This window comes from Pelecanus crispus, chromosome 2, assembly GCF_030463565.1.
Source record: "Pelecanus crispus isolate bPelCri1 chromosome 2, bPelCri1.pri, whole genome shotgun sequence".
NCBI lineage: Eukaryota > Metazoa > Chordata > Aves > Pelecaniformes > Pelecanidae > Pelecanus > Pelecanus crispus.
In genome coordinates this window covers 165,688,393-165,706,983 of record NC_134644.1, presented here as the reverse complement: position 1 = coordinate 165,706,983, position 18,591 = coordinate 165,688,393, and the positions used below count along the sequence as shown (strand labels likewise).

The following is an 18,591-nucleotide window of genomic DNA, read 5'->3' as shown; positions in this document are numbered from 1 at the left end:
AGGTGAAGTGGGCCACAAGCCAAATGAGTCATCCTGGAAACCTGCTTCACTGACACATATAAATGCTTATTTCTGAGATTACTTGTAGAGCTTTCAAGGAACTTTGAAACCCAGTCCCATTTATCAAAATGATATACGCACTTCAATGCTACAGACTGTTGAGAAGGCTCTGATATTCCCAAGTCATTTTAAAACTTAATTCCTGTTAACTATTGTAACCCTACTAACATACAAACTACTCTATGCCTAAATTGTTCCATAAAACATTTCTCTATCCCACCTGAAATCAGGTCAGGTGTGCATTAGTTTATATTATCCCTATCTTTAATCTCAGACAATACAACTAAGCTTTGTCTAAAAGCTGTCATTTTCACTAAGTGAAGGGGAGTCAGGTGCCTCTGCATTTTTTTTTGCTTCAGTTATTTTCCAGCTTCATTATTAATTATACAGTTTATGAATGCTAAACACACAGTCTGTAAGTTCTGATAAATAAGCAACAATAAAAATCTGATCCTACTTGCTGCTGAGCACTTTCAAATTCCTCTGGCCTATATCTGTTAATCAAGCTACCACTTCCTGAAATGCAGTGATTGATATGTTCGTAAGTGAAGTTTAGCGAGAAGTTCGTAATGGAGCTAATAAGTAGGATGGATCTTTAAAAAATCAACAAATAAGTTTAAAACATTAGAGGGAAGAATGTCTAGGAAGGGAAGGAGAGAGAAGGGTCCATATTCTGGACTCAGGTTGGTCATGTGAATTATCATAAATGGTCTGAACTAGAATTTTTAGAGAGGAGGCTCACATCTTAAATTGCCAGTTATCCAGCTCTTTAAATAGGGCAGAGCTCAATCAGTTTCCCCTGAAGTACTAATTCAGACTGATACTGATGCTTTGGTTTCCTCTTTGTTTTAGGAACGGCTGGTGCTCTCCGTCTTACCACGGTTTGTAGTCCTGGAAATGATAAATGATATGACCAATGTAGAAGATGAACATTTACAACACCAGTTTCATAAGATCTACATTCATCGTTATGAGAATGTCAGGTGGGTGGAGGAGCCTGTCTTTAATGTTTAAGGTCTCAGATGCCGCTAAGTGTCTCTTGTTTGAGAGTTTCCCTTCTGTTGCTTTATTCTTTCATAAATTAGAAAATTAATGTACCTTTGTTTAATCCCTGAGCAGATAAGCACTTTGGTGCCCTCTTTTACTCATCAGGGTGGCTGGATGCCTTTGCAGGACCCATTTGAACTGAACGCTGGGCTTGGACCATTTGTGAATTTTTTCACTTTAATTAAGTGGTCAGGGTTGCACAGAAAGGGGAACCCTGCCTGCACATGGACACATTCTGCCACAACCTTCTGTTGATCCCACACACTGAGAAATGAGATGGAGACTTGTAAGATGCTCTCAAAGATGTAGACATGTTATGTGGCTCCTCTGTTTAGTAGCCATTTTCATTCAGTCATTCTTATTACCATTTTCCTAATTCCATTTCCTTTTTTTATTCCCCTCTCTAAATCTTGTCTCTCCTGAAATTAGTTAGCAGGAATGTGATAGTTATCCTATGAGCTGCTACTCAAGGTAATAAGTCCTAACTCTACATTTACACCAGAATGATCAGCTTCCACTCCATGATGTTACAGAATCTCTGATTTTACTGTGGTTCCCAACCATTAGAATATTTAGCTAAGCCAATAACATTTTCCATAAGTTTGTCCCAAACCACAAGGACAAATGATTAAATGGCCATCACCGAAGGAAGTGAAAAATAAGCATCCTTGGATATGATGGGAGATGGTTTGTTAGGAAAGCGTGTACTTTGCCTTCTGATGAAACCCAAATATAACTCTCTGGACAAGTTCAATAAACATAATTTGAACTCCTGCAAAAGAGTAAATTGATTATCTGCTGCTTCTATGGCCTTGCAGTAGCTCAGACATATTATTTTATTAAATCTGGTGGAAAGTATCAAGGACCCTTACAAAATGTTTGAACTGCACTAAATTAAAATGTCTTCCATTACCCTTTTTCATTTTCAGAGTAAGCGTTGCTGTAGAAGAATAAAAAAAGGGAGAAGATGGTTTCTTCTGTTTGAATGGAAAAGAGTTTTAGTCAGGGGTGAAAAGTCAAAAAATAATTCGTGCTTGAAAGAGACTTAAATGAAGATTCTGTGTGCTTTAGAGTACAGATACCGGTTGGTTCTTATGCATGCTGCCAGGGACTAGATCTTTTCAAAACTGGGTTTCACTTTATTTTTTCCTAAATGTTGAGCACTGAACCCTACCTAAACCAATGTTATATGAATCCCTGAAATTAATATCCGGTAGGAGATTTTTGTTGTTTTGATAATGAAAACTGTAGAAATCAGTTGTTTGAAAATCTTATTTTTATCAATGTAGGCTATTATTAGTATTCACTTCTCTTCAGATAATTTGGTACTTTATGTTTTAATTTTGTTTTTTTCTCACTGGTAAAAAACTTACCCAGTTTGTGAGCCTCTTACTTAATGCGCACCCAAACCATTACCAGCCCATACTTTCAAAGATTAATTGGATTATCATTAGTCATATTTTATTGCCCACCTGATCATTACTGTACTTATTATTGGTTACATTAGTGATTCTCAGACACGGTCACATTGTGATCTTGTTCAACATAGATGAAAGATCTTCAGCTACTCAGATTGTAACACCAGTTATTAGTTGACCTTGAAGTGCTAACGAGGTTCATTTGTTTTATTTCAAATCTGTGCCAGCATGATATGTGTCTTTTTGAACATTACTTCTTTTCAAAGTAGACAATACTTTACTTTCGTTAGCTGCAAAGTATTGAGTTATTACCTGCTTTGGTCTGGGTGATAGCTTGCACACCACAGACTTTGTGCGTGTGTCTCTGTGTGTGTGTACGTTTCTCTATATTCACATGTGCTCATTGTAGGCATAGCGAACAGCCAAAGTTGCATGGCTAGAAAATTCACTGTCTGCTGAAATATAGGTTACAACTCAGTTTGCAACTAGTTTGTGTTTGTTGACTAAGATCCGACCACAACTTCAGGCACTCAATTTGATGCAGCTAAATTCAAAGTATGATCACACCAGGCTCCATGTGAAGTCAATGGAAAGAACAAGGAATCATCCAAATACAGATTCTTACCTTAAATAAAGGGTACTATACTTCTAACTCAGGTACTTCTGTCAAGTCCATAAATTACATGCAATAAAGCTGGCCTGAGCCTGGTATATATCAAGATGGTCATGAATCTATCTGTTGTCTTAGGATTTGAGTCTTGTATGGCACATAGATAAGTAAAGCCCAAAAATCACACTAAAAATTGAAATTGCTGAAGTCAAACCCACTGTAAAAAACAGCAATATATAAACCTACCTTGAAAGAACACTGTCAGATACTAACAGACAGCTGGGTGCCAAGTCTATCTGTTTATACAACTCTCTATATTATAGGTGCAGTATGCCTCAGTCTTCTCACTGATGAATGGGGACAACTCTGCTTATATAAGGCTTAATTATATCTCCTGAATGATTTGAAAATCCAAAATTGCATAACACATCTCTGGCAAAACCCTTTCTAATAGGTGGTAATATTTCTTTAGTCCCTTCAATATTTATTCGTACTCCAGAATCTCCAAAAGTCTAGAGCAAAGGTAGCATGACTTTAAAATTATCGTTCACTAGTAAATTACTAGAAGGTAACAGAGGACATTCAGTTATCAAAGGAAATAGACTTCAATATTAATATCTCTTCTTTTTCTAGCATCCTTTTTGCAGATGTTAAAGGATTCACCAACCTCTCCACAACTCTGTCAGCCCAGGAATTGGTCCGAATGCTGAATGAACTGTTTGCCAGATTTGATCGACTAGCACATGTGAGTTAAACACAGTTTATTTGCAAAAGGATATGAAGACAACTCTGTATTTGGGAGCTTTGGAAAACGCTCTCTGATCACTTTGAACAATATTCATCCAGATTTTCCCCATTGGGATTTTATAGAGCCATTGGAACAGGCTGTCCAGAGAGGTGGAGGAGTCACCATCCGTGGAAGTGTTCAAAAAACGGGTAGATGTGGCACTTTGGGACATGGTTTAGTGGGCATGGTGGTGTTGGGTTGATGGTTGGACTGATGATCTTAGAGGTCCTTTCCAGTCTTAATGATTCCTAGTTTTTACTTTCATTATAAATAAACCAGCCACCAAACCATGAAACATGAAATTATCATAGCATCATAGAATCACAGAATGCTTTGGGTTGGAAGGGGCCTTTAGGGGTCATCTAGCCCAACCCCCCTGCAGTGAGCAGGGACAGCTTTAACCAGATCAAGATGCTCAGAGCCCCGTCCAACCTGACCTTGAATGTTGCCAGGGATGGGGCCTCCACTGCCTCTCTGGGCAACCTGTGCCAGTGCTTCACCACCCTCATTGTAAAACGTTTCTTTCCTATGTTTAGTCTAAATCTACCCTCCTTTAGTTTAAAACCATTATTCCTTGTTCTGTCACAACAGGCCTTGCTAAAAAGATTTTCCCCATCCTTCCTATAGGCCCCCTCTAAGTACTGAAAGGCCGCACTAAGGTCTCCCTGCAGCCTTCTCTTCTCCAGGCTGAACAACCCCAACTCTCTCAGCCTGGCCTCGTAGAAGAGGTGCTCCAGCCCTCGGATCATTTTGGTGGCCCTCCTCTGGACCCACTCCAACAGGTCCATGTCCTTCTTGTGCTGAGGGCCCCAGAGCTGGACGCAGTACTGCAGGTGGGGTCTCACCAGAGTAGAGTAGAGAGGCAGAATCACCTCCCTTGACCTGCTGGCTACGGTTCTTTTGGATGCAGCCCAGGATGGGGTTGGCTTTCTGGGCTGCAAGCGCACATTGCCGGCTCATGTCCAGCTTTTCATCTACCAGTACCCCCAAGTCCTTCTCCGCAGGGCTGCTCTCAATCCCTTCATCCCCCAGCCTGTATTGATATTGGGGGTTGCCCCATCCCAGGTGCAGGACTTTGCACTTGGCCTTGTTGAACCTCATGAGGTTCACAGAGGCCCACCTCTCCAGCCTGTCCAGGTCCCTTTAGATGACATCTTGTCGTCCTGGCATGTCAACCGCGTGCACCACTCAGCTTGGTGTCATCTGCAAACTTGCTGAGGGTGCACTCAATCCCACTGTCTATGTCATTGATGAAGATATTAAACAGCACCAGTCCCAGTACAGACCCCTGAGGGACTCCACTTGTCACCGGAATTATGACTCTACCCTTAATTGGTTTATTGGTGGGCTTGATAGTGTTAGGTTAATGGTTGGACTGGATGATCTTAAAGGTCTTTTCCAACCTAAATGATTCTATGATTCTATGAGGTTGGAAGACACTGACAAGTTTTATCAAAAGTGATGAGTTCTGAGAGCAAGTGAAAGCTCAGATAGTCATCAGAACTTTGTGCTGCTGTAGTGTTAGACCAAGAATGGTATGAAAGCAGATCACCTACCACAGTTTCTAAGGAAGTTTTATAATTCTAGTCCTTGCTGGAAAATGATTTCTTCTTTTAAGATCATAGCTTTATTTTGACTTTTCTCCTAAGAACTGAGGAAGGTTAAAAGACCTGTTCATTTAAAGGTCATATAATCAGCCACCACAGTCATTGCAATGGTTAGGTACTAGCAGGTTTTACAATCTTTAAGTTGGATTATATCTAACTCAATAATGAAATTAATTAAACACATTTATAATTTATCACATTAGACAAATTAGTTGCTACTAATAAGTACTGATTAGAAAAAAAACAAAGTATAGAAATACAAGCAGAACTGATGCTCAGTTTTGCTAGACTTGCATTTTCTTTTCTTCTTTTTTATATTTCTTTGGTCCAAGTTTCATTTAATGTGACTATCTTTAGGTGTCAACATCTGAGCTGGCTAATAAGGCTGCTAGCATAGTCAATGAAGTACATTTAATGGAGTTTACCTTATAATTTATCCAACTAAATGTAGGCACCTACTATGGGAAAACAGGAATTACATTCTGAATATCATTGACCATGCTCTCTATTTACTATAAAGGGAGCCTAGAGTGACTTGCTCTGATGTACACATCTACATCCCTCACCGATTTTTATACATTTCTGGTTCAGGGGTATGGGGTGTTTGTGCACATATTACATCAGCACATATTGCATCAGTACGACCCTTGGTGTCATCTCTTAGCTTGCAAATTAAAATCAAGAGAGGCAAGACTTCTGTAATTATTCAAAGCTCTTTTGAGTCATCTGTTTTTATCTCAAATAGCAATGTGTTTTCTCATGTACAGAGTGATGCCATAACCCATTGCCTGGACACTGGCAAACTGGTAAATGCAATATACAAAATTTGTTTTGCAAACAAAAAAAACTCATCAACTCTGATCTACATTAAAAACCAAGCAGGGTGAAAGAAGTTACCTCAGTCCTGTCTTTTAGAAAGCTTGTAGGGGTAATGACTGCTTCTGTATGGCTTGAAGAAAATAGCTACCTTAACTGAAGAAACATATTTCAAACCAAATTAAGTGTATGTATGTCACAGAAGTATTTTAGAAAGAATATGTACACAATATGATTTATTGCCTTGCTTTACATTTCAATTTTGCCTAGCATTTTTGGTAGAAAAGATTCTTCTTTCACAACCATTAACCATATTTTTTAATAATACCATAAACTGTGTTTAACCAATAGAGATTTTGTATAGAAAAAGGATTTAAGAACAAGGAAGGCATTTACATCTAAAAGTTGAATCCAGAGAATCCTCCCTCAGTTGCCACTTAACCCTGAAGGCACTTCCCTGCTTGGTTTTAATATTTTATAGGAACTGAAAATTTTAATTCTTTAAATGCCCAGAGGTTTCCCCCTTCTCTGTGGTTTGTCATACATCTCCTACTTAAACCTTCTAGAAATCTTTCTGTCACAGTCCTAAACTCATAAATCTTCATGGACAGCACTGAATGTATGCCCATAGGAGTGGGTGTCCCAAAAATGTAGGTGAGTTTATTTTAAAGAAACAGTAATAAATATACCAGTTTGCCTAACATAGGCAAGAATTTCTTACCCAGAAATTTGCACAGTTTGGCATGAAAGAACTTCTCTGTCTGCAAAACTTCATCATCAGGACAGCTGCTTCTCAAATGAATGTCCTAGTCACTAAATTCAAGACTCTGGGCTCCTTCATGCATTTTCTTTCCTAGTCTGTGAATTTGCTTTTCTCTTCCACACATCATTGACTAGACTAATCCAGTTGTTTAGATCAGTCCTCTGAAAGGCAGAAGACACAGGGAAGAATCACTGCAGAAATTGAACAGATTTGACTACAAAGATTAGAACAATCTAACTATGACTAATTACAATTTATTAAAAAGAAAGGCATTTTGACTGCTTTCCTTGTTTGTGGCTTCTGAGACCTGGTTGTCATGATACCTGCCTGATGTCCGGACAATAGAGATGCCCAACAGCCCTAGAGAGGAACAGAAGCTCTACACAGGTTTTGATGTTTCTGTCCAACCCAAGGAGATGAACTCTCCCTCTGCACTTTATAGGAAACCAGGACTCCTCACTCAGGGTTCTGGACTCTTATGGAGGGGCCAGCTCCCTAAAATATAAGGGCCTAAATCTTGTACTGAACTTAACCTTTGCCTCTGGAAAATTTTGGAAGTGGACACTGACTGGTCCATGACCCAAATTTTAAGGACTTATGGTTTAAATGTTCTTATCAACCTACCCAACTGATATTATATGAAGCTTTCACACCTGGAAAATGTGTATCTTTTGGAAAAATGCCTGGTCTTCATCTGAAGGTCCCAGGAGATGGAAAAATACTTGTGTATCTTGGGAGTCTATTCCAGTGCCTTAACACTCGCACTATTAAGTATGGCTTGTTTCTCATTTGATTTTTTCTGACTTTGAATTACATCTATTGATTCTTGCTATGACCTATTTTTCCTAGACAAAAGAAACATCTTGTAGCCACTGATTTTCTCCGGGAACATATTTGTGTGCTTTGATCAAGCCACTTTTCAGATTTCCTTTTGATAAAAGAAACAGACTGAGCTCATTGTGAGGCTTTTTCTCTGTAAGATTTCTTCCTTCAAATAATTTTTGGGATTAGTTTTGTGGACTGCCTCCAATTTTTCAGAATCTCTTCTAAGGCACAGGTACACTGAAAGCAGTGTTCCTGGACTAACCTCCACTAGTGCAGTGGAGGCAGATCATCACCATTCTTCCTACTCCCTCTTTCTTTGATCACTGCCCAAAGATCACATTTCTGAACATACGGTAATGACTCTATTGTACTGAAACATATTATTTTGGTTTTTTATGGTCTTGCTGTCTTGTTATGACCACCATGCCTGCATGGTAATTGATCATTCTACCAGTATTATTCCTTCTGCAAATGTTAATTGCAATGGTTTCATACTGCCTGTAAAACCTTGAGAGGCCTTTTGGAAAGTGGTCCTTTCAAGACCTCCCTAGAAGGATCTTCCACTAGTGAAGATTACACATTCACATATAGATTTCAGATCTATCGCTTAACTGGTTCTTAATCAGCTTAACTGGAGTTACCATAACTCTTTAAAATAGACACTGTTACTCAAACTCTTGGGTTTTGCTAAGAATTATCATCAAAGCAAAGAGGTCAGCTGCAGAAAGCTTGAGGCAGTTTCTTTAGATTTTAAGGAAAATCCTTATAAATCCTTATTTACTTCTAAATAAAAGTAGTATTTTATAATCCCATATAAAGGATTGTTTGATCTGCTCTGTCATCTTATATAAACGATATAATATTAAAGAAGACACTATTTCAGCACTTACTGAAGAATGTAATTTAGCTGTTTCTTGTTTCTCTTATTCAGCTTTCCTTTTTCTTGTGCAATGCAAAAGCAATGAGAGCTTTGAGGTTTTTTTTGATCTTCAGTGGGTTACATCAAGTATTATGGCATATGTTGATGCATGTAATTAATAACAAATTCCATAATATCCGTATCATTACCACAAAATACTTTGAATAAAAATTAGAAAACTTGGTTCAATATTTCTTATAAAAAAGAAATGTAATATTATGTACAGCTAGTTGCCCTTTCTAATCACTCTATGATATTTGTAAAAGATTTATAGTTATTAAAGAGAAAAGTGACAGTTGGAAACGAAGAAAAATAAGTTGGCATAAAACAGAACTGAAGAAAACATTTCTTTGTATATCCATCTACTGAAAGGCCTAAACAGAAACTTAATTAATATTAATATTTTCCTTAGGCAGAAAGTTTGAGGAGTGAAGGGAAATAAGACATTCGGTACGATACTTAAGTCTAAAAAGGTCCTGCTTTCATGAAATAATAGTTATTTTTGACGTTTGTTTTTCCTTTGCCTTCACTGAAGTGCTAGATGTCAGCTGATACTGTGATTTAAAGTGTTTGTTATATTTCTAAAGGTATCTGTGCGTAGATTCAGTTTCAGATATGACAAAGAGGAAAGAGTAAAACCCTAGAGGAACAGACATCTGTAACCTTTGTCACAGCAACAGCTGAGATGTAGTCCAACATCACTGAGACCTGAAGATAAAACGAAGCCACAGCATTTTAGTTTAGACACATAAACAAAGATGAACACACAGTCTTAGATTTGAGTTTGGACCCATCCTTAATATGAAGTATTGATGCTGAAACAGAAATTGTCCCCTGAAAGATTAAAATCCATTCATATAAGAATAAAATGACTGGCCTGTAAAACACTTAATCCCTTTACAGTCTTATCATCTCTCATACGGTAAACCAGAATAACAGTGCTTCTTACTCAAAGCAACTGTAGATGCTGAATGGAAAATTCACACTTTAATAGGAGCCTTTTTTCATTTTATGTCATTAGCCTGGTGTTAATGGAGAGTTATTTATGTAATGTGAATCACAGGTTGCTTTTGCTTATTAAAGTACTGATGATTTCTTTTTTTTCTGAGAGGTGGTCTTTTTCTGTAACCTTGGTTAAATTCTCTCTTGGGAGATTGCAGACAACCTGCCAAAAATTCCTCCAACAGTGCATTACCAGTCTTACTTGTGACTAGAGTTTCCAGGGGGGGAAACCAGCCTAACTCCACAAGAATGCATCATCGTATAGCCCCAGTACAATACCTGCACCAGCTGGTATCAAAGAGGGAAGAGTGGAGGGCATTAAAGGCTCTTTTGTCTCCTCAATAAAGACACTCCTATTGCAGTGCTTTACTGTTCCAGCCACATTGAACCTCTGAGCTGGCAGTGCTTTGCTCTTTTGTGAAATGATCTTCAAGCACATAACCTGCAGGACTCTAGAGACTCCCTAAAAGAACCTGTCTGTTTAAACATATATGCCAGTAAATAAAGGTGTGAATTTCCTCATGCGTATATTGTTTGGGGTACTGTATTAAGAAGCAGAATTAACTGGATTATGTGTGTACATATGTGATCTTTAGTCAATTATAAGGACATTGTATGAATTTATAGTAAGGGGAAGAAGGGAATGCTTTTTTTGCAGCGCTTAATTCTAGGGTGTTTTCCCTCCTCACCAGTGTCAATAATTAATTGTCTAGTACTAGTGAATAAGCAACACTATTAAACTATGTTCTTACTAAAGTTATAGTATTTCAGATGATAAAGAGCACAGTAAATTGACAAAAGACCTGAACAGTCAAATAAAATGCCAGTCCACAAAACACTTTTAGAAGTGTGCCTGAAAAACACTTATGGCATAATCCACTCATTAACACTAGCTGGCAAGGATGGTTGCTCACCAGACACAACAGCCACAGCTGTTTTTCTTCCACAATATGGCAAGGGACAGAAGTGTTGATATAGTATATTAGAAAACTCACGCAGAAACATGCCTCAGTTCCTTCTGCAGCATGAGAGACCCCAAACCAATATTTTCTGTCAGCTTGGAGAAGTCCTAACCACTCCATTATAGGCTATTCTGAAAAAAGAAAGCATTCCTTGCATGATCTCTTAAACTATGTAAAAAGAATTTAATATAGGGCTATATTTAAGTATTCCCTGGTCCAGGCAGAGGATGAAAGGTTGCCACATTTTTCCCTTTATGTGTATAAAAAATAGAAACAGTCCTTGTAACCATGACCCAAACCTGGTCCTCCTTTCTGCCTGCATCCCTGGACTCGAGAACTTCCCTCCATCTGGCTCTGTCAAGGTCCCAGTTCTGTTTTCCAAAGTAACAGAGCTGCAACAGGAGGAATTTGGATGGATGTCTCTCTCCAGCCCACCCCAAAACAGCCTGCTGATTAAGAACTTTGGCCTAGACTCCATTCATGCTGAGAAAGGCCTATCATCTAGGTTTCCTATACCTTTGGCAAATGTTTCAGGAACTGAGCTATTGTACACAAAGGCCAAGTCCCTGCCTCCTTCCACTCTGGCCACATTTTAAAAGGAGATTTATGTGTATGATCTCTTTGTTCTGCAGTTCAGCCTCAGTAATTTCTCATCTACCATGTTCTAAATTTTTAGCTTGAAATTATAAAAGTTGCAAATGTGTACTCTTCTGTGGGCTGTTCGCTAGCCTACGGGATTCCTTCAAAAGTAGGTGAAGAGATTAATTTACCACAGGCAGAATTGAAAAAGTGGCATAACTTATAAAACACAATAATTTTTTTCCCCTCATCAGAAATTTAGCCCAAGGAAACAAGAAATATTAATGAAGTTTCTGACTGTGTCTTTCTGTAACTTGTATTTGAGTAACTCATTTCTTCAGCTCCACTTTATACCAATTTTCTTTGCTTCCTTCCCAGTCACTAAGGGTGTATTTAATAAGCTTAAACATAAATCATTCACAAGTATGAGGTAATTATTTATAAAAAAAATGCATATTTTCTTTTGCTCTGGATTAAGGTGATTTGGAAAAGGATTTCTTATCAATTTACACTGAATTCATCTAGAAATATTATTATTAATAGTTGAGTGTGAGTCTGCTCAATATCCCCAGGAAAAATTTCTACTGATTTCAATTGATCTTGGCAGAATCAGGCACCTTAATCTTTCACTTGTAGCAAATGAGAAGCTGCAAATAAGGGGAAAAAAGCCCCTATTTGTGACATGCTGAGAAATTAATTGATACCTTCAGTAAATGGCATTAATGAGTGAGTATGGGGAGGGGTGTGAGGCTGATGAATACTGATGTGAATGTCTGTATAATGTCAGCTGTCACTTACATGCCCAAGGACAGCTTCTGATATTGCTTATAGGAAGGGGAAAAGGAATAGGATAAAATAAAGAGAAGATCATAACTGCCTCACAACAGTGTAAGGATTTAACACTGTAGTGTAATATCTGGTGCATCAAAGTTCCTGTACAGCCATTTTCTCTTATTTAAATAATTTACTAATTTTACAGTTTCTTCATACATGTTTATAGTTTTCATTCATTTTCATTTAATATCAACTTGCAAATCTTAGATATCATTGCAGTGAGATGGTTTTAGGAAGCGGGCTTGAGCTCTAGAGTGTGAGGAAAACCTTGAATGTTATTATTATCGTTTTATACCACTGGAAAGTAGGTAACCCATTACAAAACTCAGTCCCCTATTTACAGCTACAGCATGGCTACCCATGTTAGCCACACATCTAACCTTAATGTACTAATACAACCAGCCTGACAAAGCATCTAGTCTGAACCGCAGATGCGATTAAACTACAGAGTTACCAGAGGGAATCTCAGGAGACCACACAGTCCTCCTCTGCCAAAGGCAGATACCATTAGCCCTCTGTCCTTCCTGGCAGTTGTGGAATTATCTTCTTCCAGCTGAAACATTTCCAGTGATAAAAAATCCACAGTTTACTTTTGAAATAGGTATGATGGGAATGATAAGGAAAGACTAAAAAAGGTAAGGACAGCATAATCAGACTGTAACACATTTCATGTTTAACAGTCATAATGATTTGACTAACAGGAAAAATAAGGAAGTCAAGGAGTTATTTAAGTGCTCCCTGTGGCTTCTTGTGCCAATAGAGACACCCTGCCTGGCCCTTGCACCGCTCCAGAGGGACATATGTCTTATGTCATGTCTGTTAGTCCTGTGTAGGTGCCTCTCATACCCAGGGGTCTTACCGACGCACTGTAAGCTTGCGTGTAGACAACTGAATGGAAGCCCAGCCAACTGCTTTATCTGCGAGCTGTATCAGTACCTAGACTTCATGACTTCATTGCCTGGCTCTTCTTTGACTGCAATGGCAGCCTTGACTTCTGGCTGACCTGTGGACACCTATACATAGTCATCTCCGTTTGGATATCTCACTCCATATACGACTTCCTGAGCTTTGGCAAATGAGTGTAGAGATGACATATCATGACAAGAAAAAGCACACATTCACATGCAGCTGAACGGATTTCCTGTGCCACACAGATGCACTGATATTTGCATACATCAAACCCTCATTTACAGGTCTTGTTATGCATTAAGATTGTTCTTTCTTACTCTTATAAAAATCACATCTTTTTGAAGTGGTCTGTCTTGTTCTGATTTTCAGCAAATGAGGGGACGTGCAGCCAGGTGACAGAGCTGGCTCATCTGTCTGTAATGGAATCAGCACTTCAGTCAGTTTAAATGAGTCATTAAGAACCAAACAGCTGAGGTTTTTTTCCTGTTGTAGACTGTGTTCTCTAACTGTGCTGAATTAGATGCTCACTTAAAAAGGGATTCCCACATTGTCAGAAAGGCAGGTACTACAGGTGCAGGACTGCATGATAAGTGTTGCATGTAAAAATGTAATTATAATACTAAAATATGGTACTTGAGACTTGTCTGTCTTTCTTTCCTGGAAATTAACTGGCTTTCCCTTTTTTCCTATACTGTACTATGAAGTTATCAGTTGTAATGTATTTGTAGTGGGTCTGAATGGACTTAAAGTGCTGCCTTTTGCTTTACCCAACCTCAGTCAAATGGGTATGATGTTATAAATGCTTCTTTTACTTTGTAGATGTAAAAGCGAATGACAATTAGAATATGAATCAATTGAATGGCATTATTAGAAAAGCCAAAGAACTTTAGAATCTGTGTTTTATAATATCTTTATCTCTTTGCATTTTGTCTAAGCAGGGAACACTGAGAGAAGCTTAAGGAAGCCCATTAGCAGTTTAACATGCTCCAATTTATGCCATTGAGTCCTTGCTAATCATTGATTAACTTTAATGTTTCCTAGTTTCACTCTATAGAAAACAATTAAGTGGAAAGTATGGTAAAATCAAATCTCTCATTCTTTCCTTTGAGGAGCAAACATGTAAAAAATGAATATTTTGGTGGATTTTAGGATGTGTAATTTCAGTTGCAACAATATGAAAAATACCCAGTGTTCACTTGTGTGAGTCTGCCAGAGGTTGAAGAGAAGGGGGCAAGGAAAGAGGAGAGTTACATATGAATGTTGACATTTTAGAAGCTTGACTGTAGTCTTGAATTTTCTTGTGAAACTTGGGCAGCTAGGCATTGTACTCTCAGAGTCAGCAATGGTATTGGCTAGAGACTTAGCCAAAGCTTCAAACACAGTCAGCTCCTCCTGATGGTTTAAGGAGATCTTGGGGTGAATCAGCTTACTTTGGCCCTGTGCCCAGAGCAGATTTTACCCTTGCTGGCATGCTTAAAGCTTCAGCTGACTTCTGCAAAAGCTTTGGGTACAAGTGTGTAGGTTCCCTTTCCCACTCTAGGATTTGTAAAGACTTGTCTGAGGTTGACTACAAAGCTTTATTCTTCCTAGGCAAAATCTTGAATAATAACCTGGAGTCCCATTCATTTGGCCAGTACTCAATTCCTGAGGCACAGTCAGCTTCCACATTTGCTCCTACATCCTACTTAAAGTTCTCTCTTCCCCAGTGGGTTTAGTGTATCCCCACTCCTTTGATTAATGCAGCCTCCACCACAGGTTGCCAGAGAGAAAGAGAAGAGAAAAATGGAAATAAATACCACAGGCCAAATTTTGCTATTATCTAATGAACCAGTTTTTCAAACCATTATCCTACTCCCCAGTAATGACTGGTCTTCATTTTAATGTTCTGTCATCACAGCCTGTACTGATTGAGTGTTAATACTGCACATATTATTTCAATAATTCTCTGTCATAAAAACACTTCCCTAACTCAACTTGTAATACTGTCCACCCCTAGACAATTGTAGCTCTTTCCTCAAATTATTGTGGTCTCTGTTCCTATGCATTGATTGTCTCCTGTGAGTGCCAAGCCAGCAGAATACATTGGGCAAGTTTACAGCTAATCTTGGGCTCACTTGTTTTTCTTGCCTAGGAACCGCTGAATTTTTGGCAGCTCAGGTATTTCTGCTCACTAGAAAAGGTTCTTCTAAAATAATGATCCAATCACTGTTGTTTCAGTCTATAAACATACTCTTAATATGTATTTAAGTAATGAAATTCAGCATCTGCTCCTTGCGTAAAGAATACCTCTAGCTGCATGCCAAATAAATGTCATTTCTCCACAGTACAAGACACCTTCTTTGATATCTTTGGCTTGCAGATACTTGATCAGCTCCTATAGATGTTGGGAATGCTTCAGTGTGACAGTGGAAACTTCAGGTGGGAAGGGATTATCAGTGGGAGAAAAGAGGTTTTTTGTTTATTTCCAGTGTAAAAAGGGGGCAGAAAGGATGCCCTGGAGAAATATAGTCTAAAATGGGTTATTCATTATCTTAGCTGGCCTAGCTTCCAGCCTAACTCTGATGAAACCTTTCTCACCATCAGCAAGGACATCTCTGAGTAGCATAACACAAAAATCACTATATCCTTTTTTACTGAAAATGTAAAGTTACTTTATTTCAAAAGTGAAAAAATCAAGATTGTACTAATCACAAGCAGGAAATATCTAGCAACGTGCTTTTAAAATTTTTTTTCAGTACTTTTTTCAACCACTTTCACATTCATCTTAAAATTATGAAAACATAACTGCAAATCTTTGCTTTCTCTTTGATACATGTACATATAGGAACATCATTGTCTCAGAATAAAGATCCTGGGGGACTGTTACTACTGTGTGTCAGGGCTCCCAGAACCTCGCCAGGACCATGCACACTGCTGTGTTGAAATGGGGCTCAGCATGATCAAAACTATCAGGTAATGCTTTTTTTTTCCTCCTCCTTCTTCTTGTTTCATTGTTTCTGACAGTGTCCTGAACTTCTTATCTGAGAATGCTATTACTAGACAAGTAATTCCTATGGTGCTTCAGAGACCTCAGGATTATGACTGTGAAAAGGGCAGGACTTTCAATCCATGTAATGCATGGGAACAGATACTAAATGCATTTTATTAACATGTGCTGTTTCAGAGCATGTAACACGATAGTGGTGTGCATGTTACGAGTGATAAGTTTCACAGATTTTAACAGTTCTCACTTTGTACTGTTGTCATTTTTAAGAGGAGGTTGATGAGGAGGAGACTGAATTGCTTCCAAAAATCCCTTTAATAAGATAAAACAACAATATAAACACTAAACAGACAGCCGTGGCAATACTTTAGCTTGGTAACTAGCTCATAGACAAACTCATAAGCATTAAGATTTTCCACATGAGCAAATTTTACTTGTTAAATTAGGATGGTTCCTAAATCCGCAAGGGCTGGGAGTGTTTTAATTAAGGGATGTGTTCCCATCATGTAAACATAGTTGTGTTGCTGATAGATTATTGTATTTTGATGCAATCAGGATTAATAATAACAATGTTTCAGCAGTCCATGTATAGAGCTTGTCCAGTGATTTACTGTGACAGTGGCCAACATCCACTGCTCCAAGACAGGTTTTCTCCATCTTATTTATCCTCTGTATCAATGTTGCTGAGTTCCCCTTCTCCAAATCCTTCTTCTGTTGCTATCTTCCCTAAAACAGTGTTGCCTAACCCAAGCACTCTCCTCTTTCCATGGATGTTTTAATGTCCAATCTCTTTATCTGCTTCTTTTCCAGACTGCTTTCCTACTTAAATCTGAGTGTGTCTCATTACGTACATTAGACAGTTAATGTGTACTGCAGCTACATTACTGAGAACTTAATAGAGAAAAAATCTGACAAAAATTAAATAATGGAAAATGTAACTGAATAATGATTATGCAACAATGATCTCTAAGAAGATTGGATTCAATTATCACAGGCTAAATGTTTCACAAAGTAATCAATATTTTGCTTCTGGAATCCCCACAGTGAAACATGAATTAGAGAATATACACAGACGAAAAAAGCTACCAGCGTTGTTCAAAATTCTTGGAGACACACTTCAAATCACTTGCATTTGCTTGTTAATACTGTCTGCAGCAAACCGATTTTAAGTCATTTCTCTTCTAAGATAGTAAATTTCTCTGAATCTCCTTACACATGTGGAAGTCTCTAACACCCCAGTACCCTTTTATGAACCAGGTCTCAAAGGCAGTAATCCAGTAGAAATGGTACTGTAGTTTTAGTATTTAAAATGATAGTTATATTCATTGGGAGCTGAGAAACTCTGCTGAGGTCATCCCAGGCTAATTCAGTTCAGACTGCCTCAAATTTATTTTATAATCTCAGTATCTGAATTTCTGGCCATTCAATGCACTTGGTTTTTTTCCACAGGCTTTTCTGTTCAGAATATAGGACCTTTATGTTACTTATCTTAATATGTGCTCATATAGTTCACAGGGGGGACCAATCCTTCCATGGGATATTACAAATACTTCAGTCCACATTTCTGAGAGAATTTGGAGTTATCTACAGTCTCTTAATTAGATCTTAAATTAGCAGATATCTCTCACAGTTAAAGTAAAAACACCCGCTTCTTCAGAAAACTGAGTTTCTACCATATTGGTTACCACTAGAAATGACATTTTCATGATTATAGAATTTTTTATCTTCATCTGAAGATTTTATAAAATAAATATTTTGTATGTCCAAAATAACAGGGAGATGATCCAAGATATGAGAAACCATCATTCAGACTTTACAATTACATTGAAGTTATATAGACAAACTGAAAGCCTTCTTGCAAATCAGAGGATGTTTACAGGAAATTTCCAAAAATTTCACTACTCACAAAGCCTACATGGACTGTTGTTTCTTCTCCCTCTTGCAGAGCTACATCTTAGCTTTTAAATCTTAGCTATATTTTAGCTCAAGCACTTAGCCTAGCTTAAGAATTAGACATTAAAATAAAAAACAGTATTTATGCTACAACATCCCACCTGTAATTGGGATTTAGGCACCTAGATAGTGGAGGACAATCCAGGTACTTTTAGAACTCCTGATTCTAGTACCAGTTTAAATTCTTTTTACAATTAACGTAGAAGGAAGCATTACATCAGACAGACCAGATTTTCTCCTGCATGTCCTCCAAGATTCCTCTTCTCTCCATTGACAGCTGGTAGTTAGTAATATTGCAAGGATCAGTACCAACACTTCTGGTGAGGTACTGCCGAAAAATGTACCATCTCAGGGCACCATTACTGAATTTTCTTTCTAGTCTTCTTGATGACTGCATGGTCAGCAGGAATTGAACAAGAATTTCAAATCTATTCATGACACAACATATAAAATAAATCTACATGGACAAGTTGAGTCACAAGGGACTTCTGAATGTTTTAATACAACTTGTATCCAT

The 18,591-nt window shown here is 38.0% G+C and overlaps 1 protein-coding gene across 1 annotated transcript in view; it reads left to right on the top strand.

The window, feature by feature from the left end:
- ADCY8 (adenylate cyclase 8) overlaps window positions 1-18,591 on the top strand; it is a 133,048-nt gene that overhangs the window by 49,506 nt on the left and 64,951 nt on the right. Inside the window, 3 exon segments of the mRNA XM_075704730.1 lie at window positions 913-1,043; window positions 3,769-3,880; window positions 15,963-16,090. Of these exon segments, the coding sequence (XP_075560845.1) occupies window positions 913-1,043; window positions 3,769-3,880; window positions 15,963-16,090 (371 nt within the window).